Source organism: Esox lucius, chromosome 18 (genome assembly GCF_011004845.1).
Source record: "Esox lucius isolate fEsoLuc1 chromosome 18, fEsoLuc1.pri, whole genome shotgun sequence".
NCBI classification, from domain to species: Eukaryota; Metazoa; Chordata; class Actinopteri; order Esociformes; family Esocidae; genus Esox; species Esox lucius.
This window is the reverse complement of record NC_047586.1, coordinates 4,996,846-5,012,297: the sequence shown is the minus strand read 5'-3', so window position 1 is coordinate 5,012,297 and position 15,452 is coordinate 4,996,846. Positions and strand designations below refer to the sequence as shown.

General features: G+C 44.2%; 2 protein-coding genes across 8 annotated transcripts in view; both read left to right on the top strand.

The window, feature by feature from the left end:
* The window catches only part of ptprr (protein tyrosine phosphatase receptor type R), a 52,740-nt gene extending 38,441 nt beyond the window's left edge, over nt 1-14,299 (top strand). For all 7 annotated transcript variants that reach the window (XM_020056291.3, XM_010892042.5, XM_010892043.4 and 4 more), the window contains 7 exons: nt 358-547; nt 756-840; nt 4,671-4,750; nt 7,352-7,489; nt 7,806-7,916; nt 8,036-8,307; nt 10,458-14,299. In XM_020056291.3, coding sequence (XP_019911850.2) covers nt 358-547; nt 756-840; nt 4,671-4,750; nt 7,352-7,489; nt 7,806-7,916; nt 8,036-8,307; nt 10,458-10,551 — 970 coding nt within the window. In that variant the 3' untranslated portion in view covers nt 10,552-14,299. The remainder of the gene's footprint in view (nt 1-357; nt 548-755; nt 841-4,670; nt 4,751-7,351; nt 7,490-7,805; nt 7,917-8,035; nt 8,308-10,457) is intronic.
* A 517-nt stretch (nt 14,300-14,816) lies between these two features.
* ptprb (protein tyrosine phosphatase receptor type b) overlaps nt 14,817-15,452 on the top strand; it is a 39,119-nt gene continuing 38,483 nt past the window's right edge. The window contains exon 1 of the mRNA XM_029114370.2: nt 14,817-15,349. Within this exon, the coding sequence (XP_028970203.2) occupies nt 15,293-15,349 (57 nt within the window). The 5' untranslated portion in view covers nt 14,817-15,292. The remainder of the gene's footprint in view (nt 15,350-15,452) is intronic.

The window sequence follows — 15,452 nt, the reverse complement described above, 5'->3', positions numbered from 1 at the left end:
TATTGTCAGAGTTGCTTTGCAGAATACTGTTATATTATTACAAACAAACAAAAAATATGCCAATACAAATACATTAGAAACAAAGTAGAAACTTTGTAGATATACATTTAGACAGCAAGGATAAGTTCAGATGTTATTTGTTATTACTGCTCGACACGTTTTCCTGGAACGTTCGTTGAACCAGACTTTTTGAGGTATATTGGCCCAGTTCTGTGTCAAGGCGCCATGGCACAACAAGTGATGCGTTGGAATGGCACAGCTTGGAATGGCACAGCTTGGAATGGCAAAACCGAGTGGCCTCAGAGCCGTCAGGCATTCCTGCACCCTCTGACTCCAGATGTTATTCCGTCCCTGCAGGAGAGGCTCAAATGTGTCGTTGGTGCTGGATATGAGCTCCCTGGCCTCCGTGGAGCCCCTGAACTGTGGCGTGGTGACCCCCAGGGAGCGGGCCGCTCAGGAGTACCTGCAATCTGCCGGACGGGCCCTGTCACGACAGCAGCTCCGAGACGTGGTGGTCAACACTCAGACCCTGCACGCAGAGTTCGCTGTGAGTCAACGCAGCGCACATGGATACACACACACGTATCGCAACACAGAGTTGTAAGCTTGACAGCCGACAGCAGCTTGATTATCTGACGACAGACGGTCGCTGGGGCCAGTCGCTTCCATGTTCCCTACTCTCTCTTTTTTTTTTTAAGCTGTTCACTATTCACTAATAAATATAGCTTGTCTGGTATGATGTGTTTTATCTTCAGGAAATCCCAATGAACTTTGTGGATCCGAAGGATCTGGACGTTCCCAGTCATGGAACCAAAAACAGATACAAGACCATATTGCCAAGTAAGTGAAACGGAACTGTTGACATTGGAGACAATGGTGTCTTGCTGTGGATGAGGTCCGCCTGTCTCACATCAGCCGCTTCAACATGTTGCTGATATTCAGTGATGGAGATCTGAACGATGTTTGTGTTCCAAATGAAGACACACAGAAGCAGGTAATCTGCAGGACGAGGTGTAGATGTTAATGGGACTCCATTCCAGCAATGGAAATGTCATGGCAATGAATGGGGGAAAGACGTCGTCTGGGAAAAAGGGAATCTCCCTGCTTATACCCTGCAAAGTTAGCCTACGTTTAGGGCTATTGCTTGTGTGTGCTGAACACTTTATTCAGTTAGAAGTATGAGTGTGATGCTTGTGTGTGCTGAACACTTCATTCAGTTAGAAGTATGAGTGTGATGCTTGTGTGTGCTGAACACTTTATTCAGTTAGAAGTATGAGTGTGATGCTTGTGTGTGTTGAACACTTTATTCAGTTAGAAGTATGAGTGTGATGCTTGTGTGTGCTGAACACTTTATTCAGTTAGAAGTATGAGTGTGATGCTTGTGTGTGCTGAACACTTTATTCAGTTAGAAGTATGAGTGTGATGCTTGTGTGTGCTGAACACTTTATTCAGTTAGAAATATGAGGATCGACTGCATTACAGCTAAAAACAACTTTTACTTAAACCACCGATTTCCGTACGCTAGCTATACTACTGACTGTCAGCAGTAAATTTTCTCAATCTGAAGAAGACCATTTCTAAATGTTAAGCGGCAAAAACAACCAAATACACTCACCTAAAGGATTATTAGGAACACCTGTTCAATTTCTCATTAATGCAATTATCTAATCAACCAATCACATGGCAGTTGCTTCAATGCATTTAGGGGTGTGGTCCTGGTCAAGACAATCTCCTGAACACCAAACTGAATGTCAGAATGGGAAAGAAAGGTGATTTAAGCAATTTTGAACGTGGCATGGTTGTTGGTGCCAGACAGGCCGGTCTGAGTATTTCACAATCTGCTCAGTTACTGGGATTTCCACGCACAACCATTTCTAGGGTTTACAAAGAATGGTGTGAAAAGGGAAAAACATCCAGTATGCAGCAGTCCTGTGGGCGAAAATGCCTTGTTGATGCTAGAGGTCAGAGGAGAATGGGCCGACTGATTCAAGCTGATAGAAGAGCAACTTTGACTGAAATAACCACTCATTACAACCGAGGTATGCAGCAAAGCATTTGTGAAGCCACAACACGCACAACCTTGAGGCGGATGGGCTACAACAGCAGAAGACCCCACCGGGTACCACTCATCTCCACTACAAATAGGAAAAAGAGGCTACAATTTGCACAAGCTCACCAAAATTGGACAGTTGAAGACTGGAAGAATGTTGCCTGGTCTGATGAGTCTCGATTTCTGTTGAGACATTCAGATGGTAGAGTCAGAATTTGGCGTAAACAGAATGAGAACATAGATCCATCATGCCTTGTTACCACTGTGCAGGCTGGTGGTGGTGGTGTAATGGTGTGGGGGATGTTTTCTTGGCACACTTTAGGCCCCATAGTGCCAATTGGGCATTGTTTAAATGCCACGGCCTACCTGAGCATTGTTTCTGACCATGTCCATCCCTTTATGACCACCATGTACCCATCCTCTGATGGCTACTTCCAGCAGGATAATGCACCATGTCACAAAGCTCGAATCATTTCAAATTGGTTTCTTGAACACGACAATGAGTTCACTGTACTGAAATGGCCCCCACAGTCACCAGATCTCAACCCAATAGAGCATCTTTGGGATGTGGTGGAACGGGAGCTTCGTGCCCTGAATGTGCGTCCCACAAATCTCCATCAACTGCAAGATGCTATCCTGTCAATATGGGCCAACATTTCTAAAGAATGCTTTCAGCACCTTGTTGAAACAATGCCACGTAGAATTAAGGCAGTTCTGAAGGCGAAAGGGGGCCAAACACAGTATTAGTATGGTGTTCCTAATAATCCTTTAGGTGAGTGTATACAGTAGTAGCATGATGTTGTCTACAGTCTGGAAGTGGCTGTTGACTTGGCTAAGCTACACAGCTACACAGAATGCACCCTCCCTCCACTTAACCAAACATGGTCATCTACATCCACCTCTGTCAGCCAGACAGGAAGTGTTCAGCTTTCCAGTCGGGAGGAGTTAGTGGTCAAAGGTTAGCAGATTTTAAAACGCCTGAGGTGAGTTGATCCTTTCCTGCTACCTTAAAGGCCCTCTATTTGTGTCCAAAATGGGTCCCTATTCCCTACAGAGTTCCCTGTCCTCGCAGGGGAACAGTACAACTGGAGGGCTGCCCTGTTAGTATGACCTGTCCTCACAGGGGAACAGTACAACTGGAGGGCTGCCTTGTTAGTATGACCTGTTCTCTCTCCCACAAAGCTGTGTGTGCGTTCCTTTCAACAAGGATTACCTCATTATGTAACAAATGTTGGAACATTAAGAACTTCCCACACACACACACACACACACACACACACACATACACATGCACAGGAACATGCACGCACATGTACAAACTGACGTACACACGCGCACATGCACAGGAACAAACGCGCACGCACACACACACACATGCGCGTGCGCGCGCGCACACCTTGAGACATTATCAGGTTTCCTATCTGACCTGGCGGTTTTCCTTCAACAGGCAGAGCAACAAGCAGAGATTGCCCGAGGGGTCTGGGTTCTGGTATCAATAGTCCAGAGGGTGGGGTTCCTTCCGTCCAAAGTACTGCTGCTGGAACAGTCTGGAGAAAACAAGCTGTTCTTGGACTGAAAAGTAGAAAGAAGTCACGTTTGGAGTGAGGCAGTGTTTTTGACTTTGCGACGGACTTGAAAGACAGTGCAGGAAGTTGTAACAGTGTCATTTCCAGATGTTCTGGGTTGGAAATGACACTGTAACTGTCTTTCAACGTCCTGGGTTGGCAGTACTGGTAAGATGTCATATGTGTTTCACCACGCCTTAGCAACTCCTGTGGATGATTGGACCAATGCAACTGTGGCTCTCTCCTCGTGGCACATGGGCCAGCAAGTGGTGGTTGAACTAGCTGTTACAAAAAGCAGAACAGCTCAATGTTTGGCGCCCCGGAAACCTCAGAGGAGTTGTTGGAATCAGTCAGGGTCATAATAGCAATGTGAAAATTGGGAGGGGAGCATTATGGGCTAGCTCATGGGGAGGTCTAGCTGTAAGACCTCTTCGTCTATCCTGTTGTTAGATTGGTGCCTAGCTTACAAGCTGAGGCCACTTGACCGGTGCAATACTGTAAAAATAACCCAAGAGTGATCAGATTAAGAGGGGGCACCTGTAGAGGACTGACGGAGTGAAACAATGCGTTGGACTGAGACAATGTGTTGTTTACTCTCAGATGAACTCTGATGTTTGGTGGCCTGGCTTGACAACCAGCCAGACATGGCAGGAAAAAACAAAACCGCCATTGAAATGCTTCCCCGTCTGGTGGTGAATACACCGGCTATCTGAGGAGAAAAGTGAGTGCTTGTGAAAGCCTCTGGTGACCCATCCTTGAATGGGTTTAACCTTCCCTATCAGAGTTCTGTAACAACCCATTTGAACAGAAATTGACTTGTTTGAAGAAAATGTTCAGCATTGATATGTTGCCCCTCCACGCTAACATGGCTGCCGTGAGGAGTCGGCATTGGTGAAAAGCCTGCTATGGTGTCCCTGAGCAAGGCAGTTGGCCATGTTCACCCATGTCAGTGATGTTAGCACCCAGAAGGTTTGGGTCAGATGCAGAAACCAAATCTCAGTTTTACTTTACTTACACTGACAAATTTCCCTTTTCTTCTAATTTCTCTCCTTTAGATCCACACTCCAGAGTGATCCTGAAAACCAAGAGCTCCTTTGACCCTCTTAGCAGCTACATTAACGCCAATTATATACGGGTGAGTTTAACACACACACACACCAGCGCAAACACACACACCAACACGTGCACACACATAAACACACACATTCACATGCACATTCAGACATATAGATTAGATTAGATTCAACTTTATTGTCATTGAACAAGTACAGGTATCGCACAATGAAATGCAGTTACGGTAGCATCTAACCACAAATGCAAATAGACTGTCGCAGAAAATTCACAAGTGAACCAATTTAGAACAATGTATGTTATAGGTGGGATGTATAAATGTGCACAAGGCCAACATGGCGTCATACACAGACACATACACAAATACTTACGCGCACGTAGGCAAGCGAACACACGCACATTGTTGGTAATTACGTCGATCAGGCATGCAAGTTCAGGGGCTGTTTTGGTTCTCCACATCATTGTTTGTTGAACTCTCATTGAATGTTAAACCCAAACAAAGGAGAATCATTTTATCTTTTGTAAATGGACCTCATGGTCAGAGCAAAAACTAAGAGAAACTGAAATGTCCCAGCACTCGAAATTGTGACTTTTCAGGTATGCAGAGACAGATTAAAACAGATTACAGATTAGAAGTCATGGAAAAGTGTTATCTTTTTTAATCAGTGGATTTGTTCTGTATGCAGTCATATTTTACATGAAGTAACATCCCAGTGATGTCACAATTGCTGGTGATTTAAGACTTTGTTTAAAGTTGTTGTTTCCGATTAAACAAACATTTGAGATCCGCCTTATCAGTTTAATTCATCTTGGGAAAGAAAAACGCTTTGAGGGCAGGACCGGGCATTGTTTATTTGGTTTCTATGGATGTCTGAACGAAGGGAGAACAGGAGGAGGAACAGAGGGAGAACAGGAGGAATGAAAGGAGAACAGGAGGAGGAAAAGAGGAAGAAAAGGCGATGTAACGAAGGGAGAACAGGAGGAGGAACGAAGGGAGAACCGGAGGAGGAACAGAGGGAGAACAGGAGGAGGAACGGAGGGAGAACAGGAGGAGGAACGGAGGGAGAACAGGAGGAATGAAAGAAGAACAGGAGGAACAGAGGGAGAACAGGAGGAGGAACAGAGGGAGAACAGGAGGAGGAACGGAGGGAGAACAGGTGGAATGAAAGGTAGAACAGGAGGAGGAACGGAGGAAGAACTAGTAAACCAGTTGGGCTGCACAATACAATAAGGTCACACACAGAGACACTCACACATAGACACAGACACACACAGACAGACACACACACAGACAGACACACAGACACACACACAGACACAGACACACACAGACAGACACACACAGACACACACACACACACACACAGACACACATACAGACAGACACACAGACACAGACAGACATACACACAGACAGACACACACAGACACACACAGACAGACACACACACACAGACAGACACACAGACACACACACACACACAGACAGACAGACATACACACAGACACACACACACACACACACACCCAGACACACACACAGACAGACACACAGACACACACACAGACACAGACAGACATACACACAGACACACACACACAGACAGACACACACAGACAGACACACACACACACACACACACACAGACAGACACACAGACACAGAGACACACAGACACACACACAGACACAGACAGACATACACACACACACACACAGACAGACACACACAGACACACACAGACAGACACACACACAGACAGACACACACAAACACTCACACACAGACCCACAGACACACACATACAGACACACACACACATACAGACACACATACACAGACCTGCACACACATAGACACACACACACAGACCCACACACACAGACACACACATACCGACACACACACAGCCACACACACACACACAGACACACATACAGACACACACACATAGACCCACACACAGACCCACACACACAGACACATACATACAGCCACACACACACACAGACACACATACAGACACAGACACACACATACCGACACACACACAGCCACACACACACACAGACACACATACAGACACAGTCACACACACAGACACAGACATACAGACCCACACACACACACAGACACACACACACCGACACACACACAGACACACACAATGATCTCAATTGGTTTGGATCTTACAATAGGTTCATTTCCCCTGTAGTCACTGCAGGAAGTTGGAGCAACTCGTTTTCTCTTTCACATCACTGGGACTGTTCAGACCTGAGAGTTTAAACCTCCCTGGATAGAAGTAAACAATCCAACTTCCCTTGAGTCTCGTGTGTGTAGCGTGTGTCACAGAGACACAAATATTAGCATCTATACGACGGGCTTACTCCGTCTGCCGTCTACACAACGCTTCGTCATGTCTAAACAAAACAGTCCCCTGGGCACTGATACCTCGCATAAGAATTTCTTTCTTTATTTTGAATGCTTTAAAAGGAAAGGGCAATGTTTGTCAGTCAGCACACGTCCCAAAACCCTTTATTAGGCCAGCGGATGTCTCAGAAATACAGTAATCCGTAAAAAAACGAATGAGTCCCTTTGTCAACCTTCCTAGTGAATGGTGTTTCTGCCCACCTCGCTCTCTTTTCCCACCGCTATGTTATTCAGGGTTACCATGGTGACGAGAGGGTCTTCATCGCCACCCAGGGACCCATGATCAACACAGTGAATGACTTCTGGCAGATGGCCTGGCAAGAAGACTGTCCTGTCATAGTGATGATCACCAAGCTCAAGGAGAAGAATGAGGTTCGGGGGATATACACACACACACACACACACAGATGTATGCATACACACTTAGACAAATATTTCGGGCCAATTTCGCCGACACAGATTAAGCCTAGGACTTCTCCATTGACCTTGATTTCTTTAGTCCTGGACTAGGCTCAAGCTGTGTCCACAACGCCAGCTCATACTGTACTATATGGTTCTGGACATTCCACACCGGGCTAGACTGGTTTCTTGGCTTAGCTGTTCGATATGTACCGGATAATGATTGGCAGGGGGTCGTAGGTCATTTCGAGTGTCACCGCGTCACCAACGGGAGTGTCCTGTCTTCCAGAAATGTGTTCTGTACTGGCCGGAGAGACGCGGTATCTATGGCAAGGTGGAGGTCCTCGTCAACGATGTGAGAGTGTCCGACCACTACACCTGTCGCACACTGACACTCAAGGTAAGCGTAAACGGGCACTCTCCTAATGAGACCGTGTTGTGGGTCACACACGCTGACCGCGTTTCCCGGGGCGGGGCCTTGCTGAGGAGCTGTGTCTTTGGGTCCGTTCCCCTCCACAGCAGGGAGGCCAGAGCCGCGTGCTGAAGCACTACTGGTACACGTCGTGGCCTGACCATAAGACCCCGGACAGCGCCCAGCCCCTCCTCCAGCTGATGGGAGACGTGGAGGAGGACCGGGCCGCCGCAGGAGCCCCGGGCCCCGTCATCATTCATTGCAGCGCCGGGATTGGCCGGACGGGCTGCTTCATCGCCACGACGATAGGGTGCAAACAGATGGCGCTGGAGGGCACAGTGGACGTGCTGGGCATCGTGTGCCGGCTCCGTGCCGACAGGTGAGCCTCGTCCCCGGGGGGGGTCTCCATTATGCCGTCTTCGAACTAGATGGTGGTTACTTGAATCAGTGTTAACCCTCAGCTCTTTGCCAGAACTGGAGCAGGAAGACTTTTGTTAATATTTCAACTGGGAACTGTCCTGTTAAAGTCGCTAATTCAGAAGGTGGTGAAATACCCTCTACCCGCCCCTAGCTGATTAAATACCGTACCAGAGACATAAGTTAGGAGACATGAAATGTGTGTTAATCTACCAAAAAGTGCCTGACGTTAGTCAGTAAGTCAGTTAGTGATGTGGCCAGCCAGTCATTTAGTCAGTCAGTGATGTGACCAGCTAGTCATTCAGTCAGGATGGATGTGGACAGCCAGTCATTCAGTCTGGATGGATGTGGCCAGCCAGACATTCAGTCAGGATGGATGTGGCCAGCCACTCATTCAGTCAGGACGGATGTGGCCAGCCAGTCAGTCAGGATGGATGTGGCCAGCCAGTCATTCAGTCAGGATGGATGTGGCAAGCCAGTCATTCAGTCAGGATGGATGTGGCCAGCCAGTCATTCAGTCAGGATGGATGTGGCCAGCCAGTCAGTCAGGATGGATGTGGCCAGCCAGTCAGTCAGAATGTATGTGGCCAGCCAGTCAGTCAGGATGGATGTGGCCAGCCAGTCAGTCAGGATGGATGTGGCCAGCCAGTCAGTCAATCATGTTATGCCAAAGACAAAATTTAAAACTTCAATGGTCTCCCCTTGTCAATCAGCGTTAAGAGATTGGGGGAAATGCTCTGTGATAGACTAGCATTCAGTCCAGGAGTTGTACACTTGTATATTAAACCGATAAATGGTACAGAAGCCAGATATTGTCTCAAAACAGCTTAGCAGAAACCATCTTTAAGAAGTCACTCTTTCCCTGCCCGTGGCTGAGTAAATACAGTACGAGAGACAGAAGTCAAATAATATGCCGTTGAGGAGAGACTGTTCAAAAGGTACGTGGGAGGCCTGGTCTGGTCCAGTCACTCCAGCTGCACAGGTCCTGCTGTTGCCTGGGTTTGAATCTGGCCCACTGCTCATCATCAGAAAAGCCTTCTCTTTCCCACGGTACTGTCCAGTATAGAAAAAGCAAATTTTTTATAGTACCTGAGGAACTGTGCTTGTGCAACTCCGAACCATACCGCATTTTCTCACTACAATTTAACACACAATCATCCTTGGGCCTGCGTCCGGCTCTAATTTTCCCATTGCCTGCGTGAACTGAGATAAGGCAGTAATTCATCAGCATTGAGCAGTGGCCTGTAGATCCAAAGAAGGAAAGGATTTTTTCTTGTTAAGCATAGTTCATCACTGAGCAAAATGTGCTAAATGTAACTGTACCATTTCGCTGAGTGATCGAGAGTCTTAATGGAGTTTTATCATGACTAATTACCACACGATTTAATGAACTGGAGAATGAGAATGTCCTAAATGGCTTGGTGAGTTTTAAGGCACTGAGAATTATGAGAATTAATGTTTTAAATGTTAAGGAACTTACGCATCACTCAGAATGAGACGTTTTTTCCTGAATGTTTTGTTTTGGTTTTTTAACGGTTAACTGCAAACTACAAAAAAATTATAATAATACCAGAAAGGGTAATATAATCAAAGTTTTGCTCAAAAATGTTTGTGACAGTTTTTTATAAAAAGATAAACCTGGGAGAAAGTCGCTGGTGCCCTGTGATAAAATGAGCGTCACTTCTGAAATTGGTGATAACAAACCAAGCCTTCTTATAGCCTAAGACTACCTACTTTTATAAGTTTCTAGCTCATGTGTTTGGGATCTGACCGGAATGCTTTACACTGATAAAACAACCTTAGCCTCTTCGCTGCAATATGCTAATGATTGATACTGGTTGAGTGGGACAATGTAAAATAAAAAGAGTAATGTTTCTGTCATCAACACACACAGCTTTTTTTATGTAATTATCTCAATTAGCTTTAGGTGTTTTTTTTATTTCAGTTCAAGGCATGGTAAGGAAGGTTTGTAACTTCTGTGTTTGTCATTCAGATGGTTGTCAAGTAAATGAAAGCAAGGCGCCGTTCTTCTTCCAACAGTATTCACCACGCCGGCAATTGTTTTCTAATGGAGTTCTTGTCTTTCATTCCTCTTTATATCTGCACTAACAGAGGGGGGATGATTCAGACAGGAGAGCAGTACGAATTTGTCCACCATGCTCTGAGTCTCTTCGAGACCCGCCTCACCGCCGACACCGGCCAATGAACAACGGACAGGAAGCTGACGCTGTGTGAGTTTAACCAGGGAGTGGAATTTAACTTCCCTAGCTTTAGCGGAAATCGGGTGGCTACTGAGGAAGTGGGTATCTGGACATCGATTGTATCTCTGGATTTATGGTCAGACTCATGTGGACGTGGACGGACAGCTTGGACTGCTTTGGGATGATTGGCTGGGTCTCTTCACAGCTGGAGAGATGGATGGATGGATTGAGAGAAAGAGAGATTACTTTGTCTCTGAATGTAATGTATCCTTTTTTCTCCTTGTCTTCAACTTCTTCTTCAACTTCTACTTTGATCATGAGCAGCTCTGACAATGACTCTCAGCTCTGTCTAATCAGCCTGTCCGATACTGAAGCTCTGACTAATCAGACTGTCCGATACTGAAGCTCTGAACAATCAGATTGCTCAATTATAGCTCTGTGGTATGCTACTCTGACCTCTGTGTGGTAGATGGGTACTCCATTGTCCTTGAATCATCGATGGTATTGGTATGACAAAGCAAAAGTTACATTTTTTAAATGAATAGCACTTGTCTTTGTGACTACAATATTTTTGAATTATGATTTCTATTTCTATAATTTTTTCATGAAATGGAAGTGTTGTTATACAAACAGTGTTATAGAAATGACTGTTACATTTCATCGGTGGCTGGCTTTTCTCTCTGTAACACAGTGGAAAGCCTCCGTCTCGGCCAATACGGTATACCTCTGACACCACGTTGCTCGTCCATTTAAACCCCACTGTCGTCCAATTAAACATCAGCGTCATCCATTTAAGTGTCACTGCGCAAACATCTGGCTCGTCAGAATGTTCTTCGTCCTGTGCATCATAGCCATACTGTTTGTCATAGCCATACTGTGCATCATAGCCATACTGTTTGTCATAGCCATACTGTTTGTCATAGCCGTACCGTGCATCATAGCCATACTGTTTGTCATAGCCATACTGTTTGTCATAGCCATACCGTGCATCATAGCCATACTGTTTGTCATAGCCATACTGTTTATCATAGCCATACTGTTTATCATAGCCATACTGTGCGTCATAGCCGTACCGTGCATCATAGCCATACTGTTTGTCATAACCATACTGGTTGTCATAGCCATACTGTTTGTCATAGCCATACTGTTCGTCACAACTGTAGGGTTGTGATTACAGAACAGAGGCACGCTGTATGTATGTATGTGCTCCCTGTGAATCCCCTGCTTCATGTAAATGTCCTCTACTCACAGTCTCTGTGGTCACAAACAACTGTCATGGCTGCCGTGTGAAGTCCAGCGTTGTCCCATGCCAAAGATCGCTGTTACCAGTTACGTTGTTATCTACCCAGTCTCTGAAATGGCATGACATTACATCAGTAAATGTGTTTTAATACCAATGTAATAACACAATAGTTTGCGCTATTTTTGACTCCTTACCTTACAAAACCATCCTTATGTACCGTTTAGTGCGTTGACAATTAGTAATCACAGATGATATATGCCTACTTTCTTTACCAAAATGTAAACGTTTAAATGACAATGGTTATATGAATATGTTGATCGTTTAATGAAATGTCATAGATAATGTTGATTTTATTTTTATACAATATGAACTTCATGTTTTCATGTGTACATTAATCCAATGATCATTTGGCACTTTTAAACTGGGTCTCTTTTCATTTCTCAATGGTATAGATTCCCAAATACTTTATCTAAGAAAAAAAATATATACAAAAATAGCATGAATCATACAGTACTTGGATAATTATTTAACTTGATTTGAGTCACTGGTACAGTATAACTACTTAAAACCAAATACATACATTTGAAGATCCACCTTAATTACTGAAATTCTTCAATGAAGTGAGATAGACAAATATATCCTATTCTGAATACCACAACATTCCAGAAAAGACACAAATGAGGACATTTCCTTTGCTCCACAGGATGCCCATAAGCACTAGACACTTCACACAAAGTTTTTCCCACTCTGCTTGGCATGAATTAACAAACATAGGTTTCAGACATGGCAGGTGGGTCTTAGCACCCAGAATCACCAAACTGAATATTGCTAAATCTTTAGAAAAAAAAGTTTTATATTGTGCAAATATCACATTCGAGTTCTAGGCCAGGGTTTTTTGTGCTCAACAGACCCGAAAAGCCTCCAACCGAAAATCGTTAAATGCTCGTCTTCATGAACATTCCATATGTATTGTAGAGGAGCGTGTACAGTACATGTGAAAAGTGCTATTAAACATTATGTGGACGGTCATAACTGCACGGGCCACATAACAATAATATCTCGCTGCTGAAAAACTGCAAGTGTTCGAGACGCCTGTGGAAGGATACAAGATTGTTGTCCGTTGTGCGACGATGAATCGCGAAACTCTGAGGAACACTTTTTTTTGTATTTACCTACCGAGACGTTTTTTTTTTAAATTATTATTTGTAATACAAATGTTTTTGGAGGAAAGTTATATTTGTGTACTTATCGATAGAACATGGCGCCCTGGGAGTGTGGCTCATAGTGCTCCTGACTTGGTGTGAATATGTGTAATGGTTAACCTCCGTGCATTTTGTTCAGTAGAAGATTATCTATCCACTATGTGGGCTTAACGGCCATATTAGCCGGCAGACCTAAATGACACCCGGTTCCCCACGTGGTGCCCTGCTTTTGACATCGGGGCGGTAGGGCCTTGCCCAGGGGCTGTACTAGTGCATCATTTTGCCTCACGCTGCAGAAGCCAACTGGAAAGGTTCCGCCGTAGGGAATGGTGTGCCATTTGGAACGTATTCTATGACTTGTTTCCTGTGTGCTACTAATCAAGTTTGAATGTTGTGATAAATTCTCTCTGTCCAACCTAATAACAATAATATTAACTATTTATTCGTCTACAGCTGTGGGATCTTAATTCGAGCTGTTTGTTTTTCTACAGCAGGAATATAATAAGCGGAATTAAATGTGAATTATCATTGGACAACGTGAAATGTGGACCATGATTTTGGGACATTCTCAATAACCGAAAAGGAAGTCTGGTATTTTCGAAAAGCGGAAATTACAAAACTTCAGAAGTCTTTTTAAACCTAAAAAAATACACCACAGGTTTAAAATGTTCTGCATTGCAATAAATTGTCCTGAAACAGTGTGATCAAATTAAGATCCAACATCTGTGCTATGAGCTGTACATACTTTATGCCTCAATTTAATGGACATGTTTAGAGAGAAACACAAAAAGGGGTTTCATGGCCTAAAATCTATTCTTCTGCTGTTAATACTACTGAGGAAACTTTTTCTCTCTCTTGTACTGTACAACTGAAAATCTGTTAGCGCAAAATACATGTTGGTGCAAAGGAAAGGCTGTCAGTGTGAATCTATATACCAACTCTTATGTGTCATTCAAATATGTGCGTAACGGCAGAGCAAGACAAATTCAGGGTGTTGTTCTGTTAGTCCAGTGGGTTGGGTACTAAAGCCATACCAGAATGTTGTCACGGACCCCAAAGTGTTCTGTGGACTACATTAGTATTGTTTTGCACATGGGATACCCGTAGATGTTACTCTGTGTCTCTGTTTTGTGCTGAGTGGTGCTGCCCTGACACTTCTGCTGTACTACCGTGGCTAGGTAGTTAGTGGTGTGACGAAAAACAAACTGCCGGCGCCCCAATTCTGAATCTGACACTGTACTGACCATGTGACATTGACTTTGTAGTCCATACTGCCAATAAAGACAAACTGTTTTAACCTGTTACACATTTCCAGTATCTTGGTTTTAATTACATCTGTGTCTGGCTTAAGCATTTAAAATATATATATATATATATATATATATATGTGTTTGACATTGAATAGGAGCGTGAGTGAAAGTGGAATGTTGGGTACCTGGGTATCTGAAACCCGTCAGAGTCCTGTGAACAGTAATGAAAAAACGAATTCATTCAGCCAGGCTTTCAATATGAGATAAGCAGCTTTGTTGTACCTGCTAAACGTGAGTGGACAGGTTTTCTATAAATGTTAACAATGTCAAAGAAAAAATTCTCCAGTCAAGCGTCTTTCTCTGGAGAACCATTTTCATATTCCTGAATAACAGTTGAATCACAATGCACAGAAATAGAAAAGCCCGCTAAGCTTAAAAGCAGACTAATAAAAAGAGAGAGAGAGAAAGAGAGTAGATACAGGAAGGAAAAAGGAGTGGGTAACCTGATAGTACTGGAGAACAAAGGCTTTTGATGCTCTCTGTCAAGGGGAAAGTTTAAAGCCACACATTTTGCAGGCTTTTTTTTTATTACTTAAATGTGCTTTTATACACAAACGTTGACCCGCAGAACAACATTTGATTCGTTTTCACACGGAAGCACAGCACTGCGGCCGAGTCTAGATGAATGCTTTGGAATTAGTCACAGCAGAGCCCAACTGATTGAGGATATCCTGTAAAGACTCCTGCAGCTTGGAGGAGGTGGGATGGATGGAAGGCTTCGACCAGAAAGCGACTTCACACAACAGTTGTCCTCACACTACATTCACAAGGAGTGTCAGCTACTGAATTAGGCTGCTTTCGTATAGTTTTTTTGGGATCATTTCGCACAAATTCTGGCACAGCTACAAATGAAGGGATTCAGAGCCTTGTAGTGCACAACTGGATGAGCCTTTTCTATTGAACAGCATACCTTTTCGAGTATGATTTTGGATTACGCGCTTTTGGATTTAAATTTTTTTGGATGTGAATAATTTATAAATCGACAATCACAATGCTGAAATGTTATGTCCGTTATGTAGCACTTTTGTTGGCATCAGGGATCGTCATGGTAAGTAACGTCTCAAGAACACGCACCTCTTCAGGTCTGCAAATGACCTCGGAACGATTGCATTCGTGTCCATATTATACCACTCTGTTTCACGCTTTGTTCG